Raw genomic sequence first — 12,881 nt, 5'->3', positions numbered from 1 at the left:
ATATATTCATATATATATATATATATATACGTATGTGTGTATATAGATATATATATATATATATATATTATATGTTGTTGATTGCTCGCATTTTTTTTTTTTGTTTTTTTTTTATAGTTTTTTATGTTTTGGTTTAAATCGGTTTTACAGTTTGTCTGGTTTTTTGTTTTTGCATTTATTATAATAGTATTTATTAGGAATTAAGTAACCTACAAAAAATGGTAATAAAAAAGATGAAAAAAGAAAATCAAAAAACACACAAATTAAATAGTCAATGAAACGCAAAACAAATTGGAATTATTCTTTTGTTTCTTTTCTGATTCTTCATGTAATATATATATAATTATATTTTAGGGTTTTGCGGTGGGCAGAGAGAGGGGGGGGGGGGGGGGGAGTGTGTGTGTGGCATACTCATGAGACTTGGCACTCACCAGAGCTGGCAGAGAATTCGGGGCCATATATATACATATACATATATATATATATATATATAGGGTAGGGTATATACAAAATGATGGCACTGACAATGCATCAATTGAAGCATTGCAACGATATGCAATCAATTGCATATTTCTAGGGTATAGATGGGTACAGCTGACACCGGTTAGGAACGAAACGGAATGGAACAACTCACTGAATGCCTGTCAGTGCCCGAATAAAGTGCATACGATGTGCATTTAGAGCATGGTGGATAAGTGTTACAAAATAGTAGGAAAGTAAATGTAGTTAAAATAGTAGTAGCAATAGTAGTAGCAAAAATGTAGTAGAATTGTGCTTCAAATAGTTGTAAAATTAAGTTGAAAACCAAAATGAACTCATTAAACAAATCATATAAACAGTTAAGAAGAAGAGTGTGTGAGCATGGATAATAGAGAGACATGCCAACGTTTTAGCTATATTTAGGCTAGAGTTTTTTTCTTTTTCTTTTCTTTTTTTCTCTCTTTCTTTTTGATTAGTTTTTTGGTTTTTTGGGTTTTTTTTAAGCTAGCGAACAGCAAATATTACAAACTTCAGCAAACACCCTACAATTAGGTACGGGTTTTAGTTGTATTTTATTGTTGTTGTTTTTTTTTTTTGGAATTTTTTTTTGTTTTTGTTTTTTCTTTTTTATTGCCTACCTGTTAAGAAATTTTGTTTGTTGTCAGAGTTAGCTAAAGAAATCAAAAGAAAACGCAACGTAACGGAATGGAACAAAAGCGGAAACGGAAACAAATATAGAAACGAAGCGTTGTTGTGTACATGGCGCCCGCAAACACACACACACACACACACACACGCACACCATATACAGACACACACACACACACACACACACGCGCGCGTGCGCACACACACGCACACAGCCAACATCAGACAGGCAGGCGGCAGCGGGCCACAGGGTTCGGCATTATTGGTATTATCAATTTGAAAAAGGGGGCCGGTACAGCTTGGAAATGGATTCGGGTATTGGATGGTAATGCTTAATAGAGAACTGGCGACTCACCTCGTCAATGTGGAGTCACCATTGGCGCGCAGTCGCTTGCCCGCAGCACAGTCGATCACATTCTGAAACCAATTGGGCACATCGACATGGGCCAGCTCGTAGCTCTTGATGAATGGCTGGGCCAATAGCTCCGGATATTTGGGTCGATCCTGATGGTTCTTGGTGAGGCTGCAACGAAATCAAACCATTGACACATCATATAATCGCAAGCCAAGCTTTGCAATTGGTTGGCAACACAATTGCCTGTCGTTTACCACTTGATAACAAAATCACGAAACTGCTGACTGAAATTGTAGCCATCGCCGCTGGGCAAACACGGCGGCTCCGAGTCGAGCACCTTGGTGAGCACCTCAAAGTCCGTATTGCAGCCCTCGTACGGTGAACGTGCTGTGGCCAGCTCCACAAGCGTTATGCCCAGCGACCAGACATCGGCGCGTATATCGTACTTTGGTTTCTTCGGATCAATGCGCTCCGGCTGCCAATAGGCAAAAACAGAAAATTATTAAATTATCCTTGTTTCAATTGGACTTCGCACTTACCGCCATATAGGCCGCACAGCCAGCGGAACGTGTATTCGCCTTGGAGTCCACCAGACGGCCGCTAATTCCAAAATCGCATAGCTTTATATTGCCGCGCTCATCGATCAAAATGTTTGACGGCTTCACATCACGATGGATGACGCCGTGTTTGTCCTTCAGATAGGACAATGCATTCACCGTCTGCACAGCGGGATTTAGGGTCAGCCGAGGGGAGGGCAGGGCACGAGAGTGGAGAAAAAGAAGAAGAATATTAGTTGACTAAGTAATATGAGCCTAATGTATCGCCTAACTGGGCATTAAATCAGTTTCAAATATGTGCACATTTGCAAGTTAAAAGCTTTATTTAAATCAGTGTTGAAAAACGTACTTCTCGTGCTATTAACTAACACTGGCAATGCAGTTTAAGGTATTCCTGGTCATTATCTGCAAGCTATATAATCTAGTTTCGGTTGCAATATATCATATAGCTAGCATACGAATTGATTGTATGAAAAATCGAATTGTTTAACACAATATCTTGTCGGCATTTATTAGTTTCGCATACTATTTTCTAGACATGAGGAATATCTTCTCAGCATCGGACTACAATATCATAGATGCAATAAGAAACAAACCTCAGGATTCTTCTCGCAAAGGGTATTTGTTCGTACCTTCTCGACAGCTTTCTTTTTTTGTAATACAAAGTTAGCGTGAGTCAAGTTCGAATTGGGGAACATACAAAAACAGTGTTGCATAGTTATATGAGATAAGGAACAGCTCGTTACTCAACACTGTGCATTAATTAGTTAATGCTGCGGTTTGTCAACACTAGATTTATTGTTTCTCTCTTTTTAATTCTATATATCCATCCAATATCTCAAGCTGTCTATCTATCTATCTAATACCTCTTTCATATATCATATCTTTCAATATAATATCGCCTACTATCTATCTAATATCTGTATCGATCTATCTAATATCTGTATCGATTTATCTAATATTTGTATCGATCTATCTTATATCTCAATCTATCTACCTAATATATCTCTATATCTATCACACATATCTGTCTATCCATTTCTTTTCTGTCTATCTGTCTATCTATCTATCTTTATATCTTATATGTCTATCTTTCTACTATCTAATCTAATCAATCTTTTTACTTTATCTATCTTTCTATCTAATATCTCCGACTATCTATCTTATATATAGCTCCTTTTTAGTATGTCTCTCTGTTTATCTAATTATCTATCTCAGCCTATCTATCTATTTCCTGTCCGTCTATTTATCTATCTATTGCGTGGAGTGAAAAGCCGATTGACTTACCGCCACCGTGACCTTGCCGAGTATGGGCTCCGGCACCGGCTTCTTGGACAGCTTGAGGAGTTTATCAAAGCACATGGACATTAGCTCCATGCAGATCCACACATCCGGATCACGGACAAAGCAGCCCAAACACTTGACAATATATTTGCAGTCGTGCGATTTGAGCACCACATCCAGATCCATTAGAATGCGTTTATTCTCCTCGGCGTTGCCGGTGCGACGCATCTGTTTGACCGCAATGACTGTGTTGCTGGAAACGTGCAGCATTTTGACCACATTGCCGCTCGTCCCGTTGCCCAGATCACCCAGATGCTGCAGATCGTGAATATCTGTCGGATACTGTCGCCCATTAATGTTCAGTTTGCCCGTTTGGCCCATTATCATCTTCAGTTTCTTGTCCGTTTCCGTTTCCGAGGGATGCGCTTGTGTTGGCAGCGGCAGCATCATGCGGCGCGTTCGAGTCGTGCCAGAATCACCTAGAGAAAGAGCAAGAGAGAGGGCCAGAGAGAGAGAGACAGAGTGAGAGAGAGAGAGATAGACAGGGCGAAATTCATATGAATGTGGGTTGATAAGGCTCAAGTTTCAGCAATGCGCGGATAAATAATAATAAATATTGCCACTCAACAATTTGTTTTCGTCTCTAATAACCGTTAGTCAAACAAAGCGACCATGTGTGTGTGCGTGTGTGCGTGTGTGTGTGTGTGTGTGTGTGCATAGAAATACCATGCACATTGGCACAAACTACATTTGCATCGGATGCATTCTCTAGTCAAGGTCAATGCTAACAATTTCCTGGATTTTCATTGTTGGCAATCGCTAGCCCAATAATCGAGCTCTACTAAGGTCGGCAAATGTTTTTTTTTTTTAACCTGCACCCATGGAAAGTGTAGAAAAGGGCAGCTGTACCTTCATATAGTATACATATATATTCTTGATCAAACGAGTGGAGCGAACATCAAATTTACTATATAGACTCACATATGATTATAAAACTTTAGTGCGACCTTTTTAGCATTAATTTTCAATGCTTAAACATGTTGGGAATTGCAAGCAACTAACTGTAACTAACTGTAATTAACTGTTACATCACGTTATTTATGTGAATTGTTTTCGCAAGTGCCGCACAGGGTATTTACTATTTGATCAATTGATTGAATATATTAGATATGTACTCTGATCGGAAGAACTGCAAACGTTTTTTGTGAATGTGTCAAATGAAGCACAAAACAAATCGAGCTTGTCCCACTGTGCATTACATTGACCACGAACTGTGAGCTGTTATTGTTAATATTATTATGACTATTATTATTATTGTTATTGTAAGCGTTAAATAAATAAAACGCAAGACGAAGACAAATTTCGTCGCCATCGCCGCAAAACTCACGCGAGTCACGCTGTCTCCCTCGCCGTCTCCCTCGCCCGCGCCTTTACCGTTGCCTTCGCCGTCGCCGTCGCCGTGGTGTGCGTGTGCTTGTGTCTGCGTCTGTGTGCGGGTGAAGAAACGCGAAACCAAAAGCGAATAAAAAAACAAACAACAATTCAAACAGAGGCGACGACGACGGCGACGGCGACTGCGGCGTCGGCGGCGAAGTACGCATATCAAGACATTACTCCGGAAATGCCAAAAAAAAAAAAAAAACAACAACAACAACAACAACAAAAATGCCAACAAACATGCCAAATGAAAGCGGCGACACGCAGACAGACAAAAAAAAAATTACATGCACACATAGAAACGCACAAAATAGCGAAGCGCGTGGAGAGGGGAAAAGAGTGCATGCAAGTGCATGTGCCGTTAATTCGCAGCGAGACTCACGTGTGCACAGCATTCAATGGTCGTCCAATTGGAGTTGTTTACGAAAAAGCTATTGGAAGCACATGCAAATGAGCTTGCAATTAATGCAAGATTTCCTAGAAGTGACACTCCAATTGGAATCCGATACGAGCGGCCAATGGGAATGGTCAAAACTATGTTCTCCCTATATATATTTTATATTCAAAAAAAAAAAAAAAACACCAATATCTGCAATTATTTCTAATTGGCAATATGCAACTTCGATTTATCGATAACATTTACCCATGACGCCCCAAAAGGATTGTCAAATACGCGTACGTAAATCCAATAGGAAAACACAATGCGAATAAGAGAACAACGCACATAAGAACAAACGCATGCAGCAGCAGCGAAAGCAGCGAAAGCAGCGACGCTCGCTAGCGTTTGCATGTATTGATGCTGCGGACTGCAATTGGCGAAAACAAGTTTGTTGTTTTTGGTTTGTTTTGCTCGCAGCGTGCGCTTATCTATGCAATCGAAACGCAGAGATCGATAACGTGGGCCCTTTGTTAAGGGCATTGCATGCAAATGTGTGCGTGTGTGTGTGTGTGTAAACGAGCCTTTATCGTATCTATCGAAACGCCAATTTCTTATCAGCACACACACACACACACACAACGGCATTTGTATTTGGTTTTTAACAGTATTTTTACTTACGTATGGGCAAACTCGGCGTTGTGCGCGTATTCCTAATGGGCGGGGCAAATCCCCCGCCAGCAAAGATGCCCGACGACAGCGACGTTGGCGCCGGCAGCGCACCAACTGCGGCTGGTCTAGTGGGTGAGGCGGCATTATTGGCGGCAGCGGCGGCGGCAGCGACACTTGCAGCTGCTGTTGCCGCTGCTGCTGCATCTACTGCTGCTGCTGCTGCAGCAGCTGCTGCGGCGGCGCTAACGGCCGCTGCAGCATTTGGTGTTGTTGCCGCTGCTGCTGCTGCTGTTGTTGTTGTTGTTGTCGCTGCTGCTGCTGGTGGTGCCGTTATTGTTGTGGGCCAGACACGCGCGACGGCGTCGCGCGCATTCGATAAGACGATTTGTTCATGTGATTCGTTTTGCGCCTGCAGCGCAACCTCCAGCGATTGCAGGCGACTGCCAATTGTCTCAAATTCAATTGTGCTGGACATTGTTGCAGCTGTTGTTGTGTTTGTTGTTGTGTTCTTCTTCCCCTTTTGGCTGCTGCTTCGTTCAGTTGTTTTTGTTTCAAATTCGATTTTCCTGGCGTTGTGTATTTATGGCTGCAGTTGGCGCTGCTGCCGCCACACACACATGCACACACTCACACTTACACTCGCGCGCGCACACACACACACAGCGTGCGTGTGTGTGTCTTTTACTATTTCTTATGCACTTGTATGCGTGCGCATGTACTTTTCACTTACAGAGGCCGCACAACAACAAATTTAAACAAAAAAAAAACCAACAAAAAAATAAAAAAAAAAGTACAAAAAACCAAATAAAAACAGAAACGACAAGCGACACAGACGCACGCACGCACGCACACACGCACGAACAAACGAATAAACGAACAAACGCACGCACGCACCCAGCACACAGCACAACAACAACAAATACAGCTCGCGATTCTTTTCCTTTTTTTTTTTTTTTTTTTTGAGATGCAGCACTCGTTATTCTTGTAGGCGTTCGCTTTGCACTCGCGCGTTACTTCGGTGTATGCTTATAATTGTTGCTGGCTGGCGCGAACACTTGCACATTTGCATTACACTTTAACTTTGCTGTATTTGCTGGCTAGTTCGCAATGCACATCCTATAAAACAATGTGAAATAGTCCACCACCAACAAGAAGATAGTGTGCACAGTGTGACCATCCGGCGCTAGTACGTAAATACACTGAGCCATTAACCAGCTGGCATCGATGAATTGTGAATATATCGATATATGGTTCATTTTTGTGGTAAAACTGTTATGTTTTTGTGTGCTACGCTTTGCTCGTGTACGCTTTGTATATTGAACAAAATAAAAAGCACAAAAATAATGCACATATTTTCAATACTAAGCTTATTGGCAATCAATTGATATTTTGCCACAATCATATCAAGAATTTATCTGCTCAAGGACAAACGCTAGCCAGTGTGACCACAGAAAATACTAGCATATTATGTGTGATTAAAAAACGAGCAGGAAACGGCTGAGTTGGCAACACTGCGATTATCCCACTGTATTGTTTTCAACGAGGACGAGTTGTGCGCGAGTGTGTTGGGTGAAAAAAGAAAAGAAGATATCAAAGAAAAGTAAAGCCCAAAAACCGCCAGAATCGTAAAGAGCGCGGCATTTCGACAGCATTTTTTTTTTTTGTCTCTGATTCGCACAATCGAATGCGCAGCAGGCATACATATCCACAACACGATTTGACCAAATGTGGTAAAAATAGCAAGAGCAGCAGCCGCCGCCGCCGTCGCCGCTCCATCGACGTCGCCGTCGCCGTCGTTGTTGTTTTTGTCGACGCCGACTCAAAAAAAAAAGAAAAAACCCACACAACAGCAGCAGCAGCAGCAGCAATAAACGTATCTAATAGCGGCCCCAACTAAAAGTGGAGCAAATCATTTCAGTTACCAGGCGAAACGTGCAGCGCAAAACGCTTGAAGAGTTAAAGAAGTGCAAGTGCAGGCCGCCAAAGACGCACACGCATATACACCCACCTACCCATACATATACATATACATATACATATACATATACACATACACATACACATACACGTATTTAAACTACAGAGCGCAGCGCCGCAATGTCACGACCACGTCCGCGCCTCACACCCATTGGCATTTCGCGTGAGCCGGAACCGGCATTGTAAGTGCATTGGGGTTATGACATTATGACACTTGTTCGTTTTGCTTCTGCCTTCAGCCTGTGCGCGTGCGTGCGTGTGTGTGTGTGTGTGTGTGTGTGAATGAGTGAGTGCACAGAAGCTAGCTAAAGTGTGCGAAGAGTGCGCAAAACAATCTGTTATAACATTTTTGGGCGAAAGCGTTTTGTTGTCGTGTGTGTGTGTGTGTGTGAATGTCTTATAGTTTGAACTGGTTCGATGAACGACAAAAAAACCACACACAGCTATGTTTGGCATGCCGAATATTGTATACCCTAAGTAACCAATTGCAGCAATAGCTAGCTAATCCTTAGCTAAATCATTAAACATTTATCTTACTAATCGTTGAGTTCAATTATTGTTGGGAAAAGGTCTGTCGTGGGAAACTGTCCGAAATGTATATATAGAAATAACAGAGACACACTTACAACTTACCCTATGCCATGTTAATGCTGTTGTCTCGCTCCAACCAATGGCAATAGCAAAACGAACAGCCAGCAAGTGTCATGCCAGCATAAAGAGCAGTCTTTAACATTCTGTTAATTGTGTTAACAGCGTGCCGCCGCGTAACCTGGACTCACGGGCAACCATACAAATTGGCGAACAAACATTTGACATCGATGCCGACAGCCTGGAGAAGATCTGCGATTTGGGACGCGGCGCCTACGGCATTGTGGAGAAGATGCGGCATCGCCAGACGGGCACAGTGCTCGCCGTCAAGCGCATCCCAATGACTGTTAATTTCCGGGAACAGCAACGCCTGATTATGGATCTGGACATATCGATGCGTTCCAGCGATTGCCCCTATACGGTCCATTTCTATGGCGCCATGTATCGCGAGGGCGATGTCTGGATATGCATGGAGGTGATGAACACCAGCCTGGACAAATTCTATCCGAAGGTTTTCAAAAATCAGCTAACCATGGAGGAGCCGGTGCTCGGCAAAGTGAGCGATCCGATCCATAATATATTCAATTATAATTGATCCATATCCAATTGTTAAACTATTGTGACAGATTGCGATGAGCGTGGTCAGTGCGTTGCATTATCTGCACGCCCAGCTGAAGGTCATACATCGTGATGTAAAGCCATCAAATATACTGATCAATCGTGGTGGTCAGGTGAAAATATGCGATTTTGGCATCTCAGGTGAGCGCTGTTAACTGTACATAACCTCAATATTAGCATCGACTGTGCATTCCGTTCCATTTCATTTCGTTCCGTTTCGCTTTCGATTATATGAAAAAATTTTGATTGCAACTGTTCCATTCCGTTTCGTTCACTTGAATATATGGAAATGAAATGGGAACTGGAACTGGAACTGGAACTCGAATTAAATCGAAATCGTTTTCACGCATTTTCCATCGTCTCCTCCTGCAGGCTATCTAGTTGATTCCGTGGCCAAGACCATAGATGCCGGCTGCAAGCCTTATATGGCGCCGGAACGAATCGATCCGCAAGGTAACCCAGCCCAATATGATATACGCTCCGATGTCTGGTCGCTGGGCATCAGCATGATTGAAATGGCCACCGGCCAGTATCCCTATAATAAATGGCGAACGCCCTTCGAGCAGCTGCGTCAGGTGAGCACAGAGCACCAGAGTTTCCCACCAGCCATTGGACGGAACTGACCCATTTGCTTATGCTTTAGGTGGTTGAGGATGATCCGCCCAGGCTGCCGGCGGGCTCATTCTCCGCCGAGTTCGAGGACTTCATAGCGACATGCCTGAAGAAGGAGTACACGGCGCGACCCAACTACGAGCAGCTGCTGCGGCACGGATTCATTGTGGAGCATTTACAGCGCAATACGGACATCTCCGAGTTTGTTGCCAGGATATTGGATCTGCCCGATGAGCAGCCATCGCAGTAGGAGCCAAATACGATGATCAACGTTTTGTGTACGGATTCAATGAGAAACAAACAAAACAACTGTAAATTGCCGCCGTCTTCTACATGCATTTTTGTATGTGTGTGCGTGTGCGTGTGCATGCGCGCGTGTGTGTGTGTCTCTTTCTTCCACTGTGCATGTGTGTGTGTGTGTGTGTGTATGTATGTATGTGGAGCAAGAGAACTGCAAGAGAAACAAATTGTTAGGTTAAGTACGAAATCAAATCAATCACGCATACATACATACAATCTACTCTATTATATATATATATACATATATATATATATATACTGCAAGGTAATTTTTCGCATTTGCGGCGCTCAAGTGAAAATGAAATGAAATAAAATTAAATGCGATTCGCAATAAGCAAAAGTCTATAGAAACAAAAACCAAACTGTGCCTCAGCCTGGGCAGCCCAGCCAGTTGCTGTCAAACTGTACTATGTTAAACTTCTAGATCTACATATATAACACAAGAATCCACTTACTGTATCTACTGCAGCGTGCCACGTGCAACATGCCACAAAAATATAAAAAAAAAAAAAAAAAAACCAAAAAAAAAAACGCATCAGAAATCGCCAAGCAAATTATGTAAATTGTTAACAAATATACGTGAAATAGCTAATTAATGTTGTATGTAATTATTTGTTGAATTATGTTTTTTTTTTCTCTCTCTCTCTCTCTCTCTCTTATAATTAACTTATACGCATATACCTTAATATAAACTCACTGTAAAATGAAGCAAAAGCAAAAAAAAAAAATGGAGTAGGAGAAAACTAAAAGAAAATGTTATAGTTATAATATTTGTAATATTTGATAAGTCCCATTGGGTCTAACTAGAATTCAATTCTAAACTAAATCGAAAAGAAATGCTTTACTAATATATACATATGCATACATACATACATATACATACAATACACATATGTCTGCCTATATACTTATACATAAAACACAAATACGTAACGTGTGTATGTATTGTACAATGTGTACGAAGCGCAACAACAATCAATTTGTTGTCAAAACTTAACATTTTTCAATTATTCAAGTGTGTGTGTGTGTGCGTGTGTGTGTGCGTGCGTGGGTGTCAATTATTACTTGGATTGAGACACGGCTGTCAATTACATAGATATATACATACATACATACGTTTACATACATAATTCATTTTAAGCAAAATAATTGAACAGAATAAATTGCAAGCATGTTAATTGCAAATGCATAGAAAATCGTTTCCACTGTGGCTTGTAAAGTTCTTAAATTAAAACAAAAAAAAAAAAAAAAACGTATTGAATAAAACTATAAAATAGCTGCCCGAAAAAAAGCTGCTTTTTAATAATCACCCACTTTTGCGCAATCGGAGCACAATATATAGATTTATGGCTAATCCATTGGCAAAAATATTCAAATATAACGGCTACTGTTATGTAGTCTGTGAGTCGTTGAAAAGTATCGCGCACGCGATCGATAGCAATCGATATATTGTTGAAGCCACCGTGGCTAAATCCCGTTGAAATACATTGGAGTTTGTGTCCATTTCAATTGGTTTTAAACGAACAGCTCATTTTCGACAACGACATTTGACATAATTGAGTACATAATTAAATGCAAACCATTTAAAGTTACCGATAACACTGACGAGCTCAACAGTCGAATATATCGATACTCGGCACGGTTCTTTGTTGCTTTTCAACGGTGGAGCGGGGCGTGCAAGAGGAGGGCATTTGCGTTGACTTTTATTGCATGCCGTTATCTGCAGCCATAAATGTACTTGTGAAAGAAACGATAAACTACTCAGTAACTGAGCAGAGTTGCAGCGAATAGTTGGCATTTCATATTGAAAGTAAGAAAAGAAAACTCACCTGGGCAACATTTGAAGGTAATTAAATCGACACAAATATGAACAGCGGAACGCGTAATTTGTTGTTGCTCTCATCGTCGCGCCTGCATGGACATGGCTTTTTGGAGCATGCACGCGCCCAGCTGGAGGATCTGTTTCAGGCGTAAGTCTTGCATTTGCATTTGCATTGCTGATATGCTATTGCAGGCGCTTCCTTTTCAGCAAGAACGTGAAAACGGTGCTCTTTGTGCCGTATGCCCAGCGGGATCATGACAAGTACACGGCAACGGTGCGCGATGCACTGCAGCCGTGGGGCTATGCTGTTGAGGGGCTGCACACGAAAACGGATCTGGGACGGGCGCTGCGCGAGGCACAGGCCATCTTTGTGGGCGGCGGCAATACGTTTGTGCTGCTGAAGCAGCTGTACGATCTGCAGCTGGTGGAGCTGATACGCGAACTGGTGCTGCAGCAGGGCCTCACCTATGTGGGCAGCAGTGCCGGCACTAATGTGGCCACACGCTCCATACACACCACCAACGATATGCCCGTGCTGCAGCCGCCCAGCTTTGAGGCGCTGGCCCTGGTGCCGTTCAACATCAATCCGCACTACCTGGAAACGGAGGCGAATAGCCAGCACAAGGGTGAGACGCGCGACGAACGCATCTCCGAGTTTATCAGCTATCATGAACGGCCTGTGCTGGGGCTGCGCGAGGGCACCAGTGTGCGCGTCCAGGGCGATCAGGCAACGCTCCTAGGCGAACGCAATGCGAAGCTCTTCAAGCCGTAAGTTCTGATTAATGCATATGCCTGATGCACATTTTCATATTGATCCATGTTCCTTCCACAGGGATGGCTCTGCTGTCGAGTATGCTCCTCAGTCTGATCTTAGTTTCCTGCTGCAGCCCTGAGACTGATCTATATATATATAGTAATACGAAATATTGTGCAACATTTAAGCATTGTTTTATACAACAATTATATATATATATATACATACATGTATATACATCGGCATGTTCGGGATGGATCAATCTTATGGGCATTGGCTCTATCATGGTTAAAACTATGATTAAACATCTTACAATATGCAATATAGTGTTATGTTCCCTATATATACATCAGCTAGAATAGACAACCTGAAGATACGTTCGTTTGTCCAAGTCAAATCAA

The 12,881-nt window shown here is 42.2% G+C and overlaps 3 protein-coding genes across 5 annotated transcripts in view; 2 read left to right on the top strand and 1 right to left on the bottom strand.

The window, feature by feature from the left end:
• Positions 1 to 7,004, bottom strand: part of hep (hemipterous) — a 138,831-nt gene extending 131,827 nt beyond the window's left edge. For 2 of the 3 annotated variants that reach the window (XR_004305275.2, XR_004305274.2), the window contains exons 1-5: positions 5,819 to 7,003; positions 3,328 to 3,803; positions 2,023 to 2,202; positions 1,738 to 1,958; positions 1,484 to 1,651 (exon numbers count right to left, since the gene is read on the bottom strand). Coding sequence is in view for 1 of the 3 variants with exons in the window: in XM_032440672.2 (XP_032296563.1) it covers positions 1,484 to 1,651; positions 1,738 to 1,958; positions 2,023 to 2,202; positions 3,328 to 3,803; positions 5,819 to 6,284 (1,511 nt within the window). In the remaining 2 variants the exon portion in view is untranslated. Of the gene's footprint in view, positions 1 to 1,483; positions 1,652 to 1,737; positions 1,959 to 2,022; positions 2,203 to 3,327; positions 3,804 to 5,818 lie in introns of all 3 variants that reach the window. The other variant, XM_032440672.2, reaches the window with a different exon arrangement.
• Positions 7,005 to 7,325: 321 nt separating this feature from the next.
• On the top strand, positions 7,326 to 11,156 carry lic (dual specificity mitogen-activated protein kinase kinase lic). Its single transcript, XM_002057073.4, has 5 exons — positions 7,326 to 7,968; positions 8,540 to 8,930; positions 9,001 to 9,133; positions 9,365 to 9,567; positions 9,636 to 11,156. The coding sequence occupies exons 1-5, from the start codon at positions 7,907 to 7,909 to the stop codon at positions 9,852 to 9,854; spliced, it is 1,008 nt and encodes a 335-aa protein (XP_002057109.1). The 5' UTR covers positions 7,326 to 7,906; the 3' UTR covers positions 9,855 to 11,156.
• Positions 11,157 to 11,588: 432 nt separating this feature from the next.
• On the top strand, positions 11,589 to 12,723 carry LOC6633829 (probable alpha-aspartyl dipeptidase). Its single transcript, XM_002057072.4, has 3 exons — positions 11,589 to 11,874; positions 11,934 to 12,494; positions 12,559 to 12,723. The coding sequence occupies exons 1-3, from the start codon at positions 11,771 to 11,773 to the stop codon at positions 12,617 to 12,619; spliced, it is 726 nt and encodes a 241-aa protein (XP_002057108.1). The 5' UTR covers positions 11,589 to 11,770; the 3' UTR covers positions 12,620 to 12,723.
• The last annotated feature ends 158 nt before the right edge of the window (positions 12,724 to 12,881 follow it).

This window comes from Drosophila virilis, chromosome X (genome assembly GCF_030788295.1).
Source record: "Drosophila virilis strain 15010-1051.87 chromosome X, Dvir_AGI_RSII-ME, whole genome shotgun sequence".
NCBI lineage: Eukaryota > Metazoa > Arthropoda > Insecta > Diptera > Drosophilidae > Drosophila > Drosophila virilis.
This window is presented reverse-complemented; position numbering and strand designations above follow the sequence as displayed.